General features: G+C 35.9%; 1 protein-coding gene across 1 annotated transcript in view; it reads left to right on the forward strand.

The window, feature by feature from the left end:
* Positions 1–2,502: 2,502 nt before the first annotated feature.
* Positions 2,503–10,003, forward strand: part of HELRODRAFT_67495 (hypothetical protein) — a gene marked incomplete at both ends in the record, with an annotated part of 13,663 nt that continues 6,162 nt past the window's right edge. Inside the window, 2 exons of the mRNA XM_009024332.1 lie at positions 2,503–2,666; positions 4,510–4,819. Of these exons, the coding sequence (XP_009022580.1) occupies positions 2,503–2,666; positions 4,510–4,819 (474 nt within the window). The remainder of the gene's footprint in view (positions 2,667–4,509; positions 4,820–10,003) is intronic.

The following is a 10,003-nucleotide window of genomic DNA, read 5'->3' on the forward strand; positions in this document are numbered from 1 at the left end:
TTATACATTCTTCAATCACGAGCGTACGAGACATGTGTAGTTGTTAACTGATAATTTTTTAGGTATTGATTTTTTCATAGGATTAAATTGTTTTAATGTTCTTTAATGTTTATTTTTCAGTAAACTCTAAATCTCGACAATTCTAACGTTGTATCTCTATCTGTGTTTTGTTGCTGCATGTGTTTCTGAGTAGGATAATTTTTTACGAGTTTTTATACAAATTTGTATAAATATTTGTATTTGTTTACACTTCCATAATTTCACACACACTCACACACACCACACACACACCATACACACACTCAAATACACCACACATACACACACACACACACACACACACGACGTGTAATGTCTAGTTGTTGTTAATTAATTTGTTCAAAGTAGAAATCATTCGTTCGTGGTTGTGTTAGCCTATTCGCCTAAAACAGGTTTAAAACTTGGGGTCTTCCTTGTCAGAAAGTATTCCTTCCTCGCCTGTTGCATCGACGAACATTCAAACAGTTTAGTGCAAGTTGTTTGTGCCTTCTGTGATGGGCTATTACTTATTGTAACTATAATAATTATATTTGAGAATATTTTTTTCTATACATATCAATAACAACGTCATAGATGAATTGATTGTGAATAGAATAAACATTGGAATGAATGAAGTAAGAAGATGCCAGACGTGTATGTACGTAAGTTTAAGATGGCGCCACTGGAATTACGGGCGAGTTAAATATATACGTCATCAATTAATTTAATCAATCAACAAACCGTTGCCGAGGTTTCGTTGAAGTTAAAACGTTACGTAATTTGAATTAAAACGAGCTTTATCGCTGGTCTGCTGTTGTGTCCTGATTCCTTGTTAAGTATCTCCGTTGTGTGTGTGTGCGTGCGTGCGTGCGTGTGTGTGTTCACAACAAATGTTTGCATATTTGAGTCTGATTTTTTGTCCCCAAATAAATTTGAGAAAAAATGTTATGATATACTATTTTAAAATAAAATTTAAGTTAGAAACAACTTTTAACATAAGGCTAGTTTGTGTAGGACATAATAAGAATAATATAAAAATAAATATGAGATTTACAACTTGAGATAAATATATGAGATAACTATGTGAAATAGACATACTTAAAATGGGCAAAATGCATCAAAGAACTCATCCACTCACTCTAACATAACAGACTTCAGTAAGTTATCCAGCTTTAAAAATACTTTCTAACCACAAACTGTCACAGAGACACAATTTGGGGTAAGAAGTATTTAAAAAATGATTAACTTACTGAGGTCGGTTGTGTTCGAAGGAGTGGTGGATGGCTTCTTTGATGTGAACGCCAAACCACTCATTTTGGGGTTCCTACCGAAGTCTGCTCTGCTGCTAGCAGGCGATCCAAGTTCCATTCATTTAGGATCGTCTTATGGGGATCATAGTAGTGAATTATAATATCAATCATTATAACATAATATAAACAGACACACAAATATTATATGTGGTTATATAATACATACATATATTATATATATATATATATATATATATTTATGTAATAGTATAATGGTATATTCTAAATCCGTTATGACAGCACGCACGCACACGCACGCAAACACGCACGCGCACATGAAGTGAATGGCTAGGATAGGAAGGAGTGAACGTTGAGAGACGGCATCTACAGCATGGCACATATATAAAGCCGGGTCGAATGAAGAAAGTTGAAAGTATCGGACTTGCGAACGTCGGTGAAGTCTCTTTGAATGAGCAGTGAGTGTGCTCTGTCATTTTGTTGGTTTGTTTGCTTTTTTATGCTCAGTTGTTGAGCGGTTCTGAATTTTCTTTTTTCTTATAAACAAAATAAGTTAATTTATTAAAATATTTCAACTAAATTTTTACATGATAAATTAGGATTTGGTTATTTTGGAACATCCCAACTTTTTATGGTCCGTTTGTAATTCGTATTTAGAACGATTTTTTGCACACTTCGCTTTATTTTGTTTTCAAATTAAATCACCAACAATCGAGTTATTTACCGCCAGAGCAAGAATCATGATTCAAATGATAGACATTTATTTTTAATAAACTGCTGCAAGCCTAACGATCTATTGGCAAGATATTACATTTTTGTTGAACATCATCAAGTCAACTTTGAAACTGCACACGTGCATCCCTTCTCCCGCCAACATCATCATCATCATCATCTCTCCTCATGGTTGGTCCGTTCATGGGGTTGCACGAGGTTATCAAGGACCGGTTCCTTATGAAAAACAATTGGGGATTTTGGCCACCTTCCTGTTTTGCAGTCGGCAACTTCAGAAACGGACTTCATTAAACCTTGCTTTCAGAGAATGGACAGCCTCTATGCCGGAACGGATTATTTCAGTAAGGCCATCTGACGTTTACAAATAAGTAAGATATTTTTGTAATAATTTTTCATTGTAAAGTAATTTTTAACATAAAATACTGTAAAGCATTTTTCCAATATCCAGAATTTTTGGCGTGAGGTTTGTGGATGCGAATAAAGGATTTTTCCGCAAGAACTTTGTACGGAAGCTCGACTGAACCGGGTGTACCACGTGACTTGCTTCCTGTGTCACGTGTGCAAGAAAGAGTTGACGACAGGAGATGAGTTGCTCGTCTTGAATGACAACAGACTGCTCTGCAAGGATGACTTTATGCTTCAAAGCAAGTCTCAGCAACATCAACTGTTGAGGTGCAACAACAACACCAGCAACAACAACAACGTCAACAATAGCGCCAACATTATCAACAACATTAACAACAACAACAACAACGTTAACAGCAATATCATTGACAACAACAACAACAATAAAAATAGCAACAAAATAATTTCGACCCACAACTATAGCAGCGACAAGCAGCCAATTTCTCCATTCAACTTCATGATGAAGCACTTCAACAGCGAAGAAAACATCGCCAGCGAAGCAACAAACATCAAAGACAGTCGTGATCAAATGAACAACAATTTAGAGAAAGAAACTCATTTCGGTGATAACAATGGGACGAATATTTTAATATCAATAAACAACAATATTTCAAAACACAAACACAGTCCAACAAACAGCAACATTGTAACAAACAACTTCAGCAACACCAACAACAACCCAACGACGAACATAGCAGGCATCAATGCACTAAACAACGACAACAACAATACTATAAACAACAATATCATTATCAATAGCAGCAGCATCAACAACAAGAAAAACACTTGCGATAGTAACACCAATCCAGATATGACTTGCACCGAGCAGTTGCAGGATGGCTCGAGCGAGAACATGAAGAGTATAAAGGGCGTTATGCAAGGTGGAATTTTTTTTGATTGCTAACATGACGTGGCACTCAGTGAATTATGAATTAATGCCTCAATGTATATAGAGATGTTGCCAACAATAACTTCAAATTAACATTAAAAATAAAATAATAATCATCATCATTGGCATCATCATCCTTCATACTCATACTCATACTCACCCTCCATCGTCATGACTCTTTCATTTCTCGCAAAGCCAGAACATCAGAGCAAAATTGCTTACTGCTGAACAATCAACGAATGCCTCACTAACTTATTAATTTCTGTTTTTTTTTCGTGTGTTCGTTTGGTAAAATGCTTATGCAGGGTTTTAGAAGGTTGGAAATAATGTTCTGATTGGTTGCTGCTGCTGCAAACATTCTCTGTTGAATGCAACAGTTGAACCTACGCAATCACAAGTGCACACGAATGCACACACACAAACATACGTACACAACGACACACACAAGTCTACGCATCATACAAATGCAATCAAAAGTTTACACAGAAGCACACACGCAAACATACGTACAGAACAACGCACACAAACATATGCATACAACAGCACACGCAAATATGCGCACACCGTTTCCAACGTGTTCACGTACACAAGTGCACAGGGCGTACATACATGTAGGTAGAGAGGCAGCTTAAAAAGTAGTCTGATATGCAAATGCCAGATTCAAATCTGAATAAATTAACACATCTCTATGTACAATGTACAATGCATAATGCACCAGGCACCATGTACAATGCATAATGCACCATACACCATGTATAATGCACTTTGCGCTATAAACTGTGCACCTATCAATGTCAAACATCTTTTAAAATGTTTTAAAAATATTTTTATGACAACAATTTAAATAAAAATTTGAACAGAAACGTCTTCAGTTGAAACTTATCCAAACGTGACATCCTCACCATCTCAACAGCAGCAGCAGCAACAGCATCGACATCATCTATCTACAAAAACGTTCAACCATAATATACATCCGACCACTCCGACAAACAACGATTATGAAAAAGAGGCTCTCTACAACAAGGATGACAACAACAATAACACTTTCAACAACACATTCGACAGCAACTTAAATGCAGACAACGACATCCTCAACAACAACAACAACGAAGACGACATTGCTGACGAGATGATTAATGATTCAGATTGCGACAGTGATTCTCTCTACAGCGAGAAAAGTTTCAGCATGGCAGCCAGCAACGGCAACAACTCGAACGTTAACAACAGCAGCGGCAGCAACAAATGCAGCGACCCCTACTCTCCGACCACAACTGACAACGAAATTCTCGGAAGCAGACGACTGAACGGCATGAACTCCATCAACAACGTCCTGTCGGTCAACTGTCCAAGCACAGCTGCAGGAGCTAAACGTCGGGGACCACGAACGACAATCAAAGCCAAACAACTTGAAACGTTGAAAGCAGCGTTTGCAGCTACACCAAAGCCAACAAGACACATCAGAGAACAGCTGGCCAGAGACACTGGACTGAACATGAGAGTCATTCAGGTCAGTTCCCTTTATATGGATGATGTGTGCGACATTGTGGAGTGTCGAGTGACGCTAACGTTTTGACGTCGTATCACAACGACTGCCGTGAAATTGCATAGAAACATACCAGTATTGAAAAATGTAACACAGAACATGTAAATGTACAAACGACAAATTGGCAAACACTGACATTTAAACTTGCGAAGAAATGGCTTGGTTCAAATTGCTTTGATAATAATGTTTTTAAGTTGAGGTGTGTTTTTAAGTTGTCGAGCTCTGGTCTTTAATCGGATGCAAAGGAAATCATATGGCGCTGGTAACCAACAATTTAGAAGCTGGTAGTTGAATTTGTGACTAGTAGAAGAATTACCGACCAACCTATCTGTCTACCTACCTACCTACCTACCTACCTACCTACCTACCTACCTACCTACCTACCTACCTACCTACCTACCTACCTACCTACCTACCTACCTACCTACCTACCTACCTACCTACCTACCTACCTACCTACCTACCTACCTACCTACCTACCTACCTACCTACCTACCTACCTACCTACCTACCTACCTACCTACCTACCTACCTACCTACCTACCTACCTACCTACCTACCTACCTAGCAATTTGTAGCAAATTCTGTGCGTCCAACTTGTTGTACAGAAAAACTAAAAACGTTCGTTCAATGAAGTCCGTTCGTTCTGCCAGGAGATGAAGGAAGAGAGATAATAGAATTTTTAATATTTACATAAATAAACAAAACAAAAGACGCTTCTGAATAACAAACAAATAAACAAATATAAACAATCCTGACATGAACAAACATGTGAACACTAGTGCAAACAATCGTAAACAAACATGTACACAAACAATCAAATGAAAACATACAAATATGCAAACAAACCAACATGTAAACATGCATGTAAACAAATAAACAAACATGCAAACAAACACGAATACAAACAAATAACTAAACAAACAAACAATCACGGAAACAAAGCAAGCACGTAAGCAAACAAACATGTAAACAAACACACAAACAAACAAACTCGCGTCAACTTGCCACTTGCTGCTCCAGCGAATGTTCAGAAACATAAATCATTTATGAGGGGTGGTTGTGATGATGATGGCGACAACTACGATGATGATGATGACTATGATGATGGTGTTGATGATGACGACGACGATGACGACGATGATGATAATGATGACAATGATGATATTTACTATAAGGAAGTTTATTGTGGTCAACATAGAAAATAAATTTTACTGGTACTAATTCTAAAAAACGTTGAAAATGATGTAGGTGACGAGATGATTGAACATGGTGAACATTTTATCGGCTCCACGGTTTTCATCAATAATAATTAGTAATAATTAATAATAATTAGTAATAATTAGTAATTTCGATATGTTGCAATTTATTTTAATGACTAATTTATTCAAACAGTTGAATGATAACTGAATGAAGGTTATTCAACAAATTGATTAGTTAAAATGAATGAAAATAAATTAAAAATTATTTGTGTAGATGGATGGATGGATGGGTGGATGAATGGATGGATGGATAAATAAATGGATGGAATGAGCAAACGGATGGACGGACGGATGGATGTGTTCATTCATCCGCAGTGAAGCGTGTCCTGCACATATCCGTCACGCTTGATTAGTTTGCTCGTTCGTTAGTTTTTATTCACTGTGTAATGCTACCTACATGCACTTCTCCTCCTTTTGTTCTGTTGTCGTTGTTGTTGTTGATGTTTTTGTTGATGATGTTGTTGTTGTTGTTGTTGTTCATATTGTTGTTGTGTTTGTTGTTGTTTGTTGTTGTGTTTGTTGCAGTGTTGTAATATTTTAATGTTGCGTTTGAAGCTTTGTTTTTTGCTGTTTGCTTTTGTTGTGACTTATGTTGTTGCTGGGATTGTTGTTGTAGTTTGTGTTTATTTCAATTTCTATGTTACTTGCTGGCCTGGTTATTGTTACCGTTTTGTTGTTTTTGAAATTGTTATGTGTTCAGTGTGTTTTTAGTTTGGTTTGTTGTTTTCATAAGTTGATATGTTTCTTGTTAACGATGTCTCACTTGTTGTGTTGTTGCTTCTGTTAATGTAGGAATTTTCAAGTTGTTGAAATGTTGATGTCATTGATGTGCTAGCATTATTTTTGTAAAGTTGATATTTTTTATTACATTTAACTGTTTAGCGGTTTAGAAGTTTGAAAAAATTTAGGAAACAAGTCTAATTTCCAACAGTTGTTTTAAACAACAGTTGAATCTTTGAATAAGAAATAAGCGCCCTACTGAAAACAAAGTTAACAGTAGGAATTATCTATTTCCATAAAATATTCTTTTGCTTTCATTTTTCAGTTATAAAAAGTTTGAATAAGCAAAATTTGCAAAAATAAATATTTAAAAATAAAATTGAAGAAATTTTTCTTCGTAACAAGTTGCTGATGACGATGACAGAATGCTTGATGGCTGGGATTAAATAGATCTTCAAAACTTTCAATGTTCTCTCTGTCTCTCACTCCCTTTCTCTTTCTTTCTGTGTTTTTTTGTCTTTGTATATATTTCTAGCTGTCTGTCCATGTTTTTTAACTTATGTTTGTGTGTCAAACGTTTTTTCATGTTTCTTAACAAATGTTTGTGTGTCTATGTATTTGTATCTAGATATCTCTCTATGATCCTCTGTCTGTTTTATGATTTTCTTGTTGTGTCTGTGTTTGTAACTATATGTCTGCTTATGTTTATTTCTGTTTATATATGTATGTTTGTCTTTGTATATGTATCTGTTCATATATCTTAACATGTCTGTCTGTCTTTGTATATGTGTCTAGATTTCTGTCCGATCCATATTTTTCATCATAAGACGTTCAATGGAGTCTGTCCTTTGTCTTGTCTTTACGCTAGAACATGTTTAAATATTAATGTTAATTGTTTATGTGTTTAAGTATGGCTATGTGTTTGCAGTATGTGATGACAATAAAAGGTTTTGTACCATGTTTGCAATGTTGCAGGCGTTTATTATGGGGTATTCGGTGGTGTGCCAAGAATGGCAGGCCCGCAGAGAAGTAGAAGTAGAGTCTTTTGGTACTTTTTCCATGTTTACGTAACTACAGAAAAAAGTTTATACCAAGTAAAACAAAATTTATGGATAAAACTTAGGCAAATTTAGCGACTATTTTGAAGTGGTAGTTTGTATTTTCTAGCAATAATAACTTTTGGGCTTTTAAGATTTTCTATATTTCTACTAAAAAGAGTGTTATAAAAACGTTTTAAAAGAAAAAAGATTTTATTGAATTTAAAAGTGTTTTTGGCGCCCTTTAAGCTCAGCCGCCAGAAACGACGATCGCTTTTTCCCGCTACTCCACTTTACGCCATTTTTTGTTTACATTAGTGAGACTTAACGAATTTACTGCATTTAATTTTTTATGCTTTTGAGAATTTTAAATATTTCTGTGACCCTACAAACTCGCCTCACATCTTCTGCTACTGTTGACAACATATATAATTGAATTGATTTTTGTTTAAATGTAACGCTATGGAAACATCAATGTGGTCGATGATGATGATGCAACGACAATGATACATACAATGCAGTGATATGATTACAATGATGCTTGAATTGATTAAGTGATTTATTTGATCTTCTGTCGTACGTGACTATGAATGACTGAATGACATAAACTTCGTTGAGCAACATGCAACAGGCAACAACATACGATTAACAACACGCAACATGCAGCAGACAACACACAATTTGCAGTATATAATATGCAACATGTAACACACAACATACAACACAACAACGGGCAACTTACAACAAGCAACATGCAATATGCAACATGCAATACACAACATGCAACACACAACAATGTACAATTTTATGGATGCAACATGTGAATAACACGTTGCTATTCTGTGTAACATCTGCTATAACACTAAAAAAATTTACTGTTCAAATAAAGTTAATATTGTTATTAACGTTGTCGTTTTGTTGTAGGGGTATATTGCGCAAAGCATCGTGTTATTATACTGCTGATAGGTGACGTTAACACAAGTCCAGTGCAGTGATGTATTTGTTATGTAAGCCGTCTGTCTGTCTGTCTGTCTGTCTGTCGGTCTGTCTCTGTCTGTCTGCGACTTAATCCGCAACTGCTTGTAATACATTGAAATCAATGAACAAGACCTTTTAAACATTTGCATTGCTTTTGCTTTGCTTACATTACACCTTACATTAATCTAACAAACAAACAAAATTTTTTTATTTTTATTCGAAATCAACTGAAAAAAAAATTCTAGAGGGCGTATGAGACAAAACAGTCTTGGGCTGGCAGGCCACCGTGATAACTTACAAACAAATACAAAATCATTTTGTCAAATAAAAATCCATAAAACACCCTTGAATCAACAGAAATGTGCGTACGACATGTAGCAAATGAATGAACAACAAATAAATGTTCATACAGAGATATACTAAATAGAAGAGTTTGATTCTCAAGCCTTACATAACTTTGTCCCGATGGCCCAATGTTCATAACAATTGGTTTAAACGTTCTCTCGAATTATTTCAAATCAGTGATCATTTTATTTTTAATTGGCTAAGGTTCATCGCAAATGTTTGGAGAAGAATTGTTAATTTTCGGACTGGGCCCAGAGATGTCTGCCAGTTGTTCGACCAGTGGCGATCCTGATCTGCATCTTCATTCGTTCACACCATCTGTGATATTATTTGCGCTTCTTACGTTCGAAGTGAAAACGTTCCCTGTTAAGTGCGATCGAGTGCTTGCGTCCATTTCTTCATCACGTGTGTTTCCCCGCTGCTGTTTCACTTTTACATTACGAATTTCAATTAACACGTTGATAATTAAACTTCTGTACTGACGTGCAAATTAATTAATTAATTAATTAATTAATTAATTAATTAATTAACGGTTCTAATTATATTACCACCGTTATCTAATAAACACGTATTTATGAATTTGTGTATCTTATGTATGCATGCCTATGAACCCTCCCCCCCCCCCCCCCCTCCTCCTCCTCATCATCATCAATACCACCACCACTACCACTATCATCATCTTCATTGTCCTCAGTATCATCATTATCAGAACTCTCATCATCGTAATCATCATCATCACCGCCAGAGTGTGTTTGCATGTGCACAGTTTGTATGCTCGTGTGCGTATGTGCATATGTAACTAAATG

Source organism: Helobdella robusta (genome assembly GCF_000326865.2).
Source record: "Helobdella robusta unplaced genomic scaffold HELROscaffold_4, whole genome shotgun sequence".
Lineage (NCBI taxonomy): Eukaryota > Metazoa > Annelida > Clitellata > Rhynchobdellida > Glossiphoniidae > Helobdella > Helobdella robusta.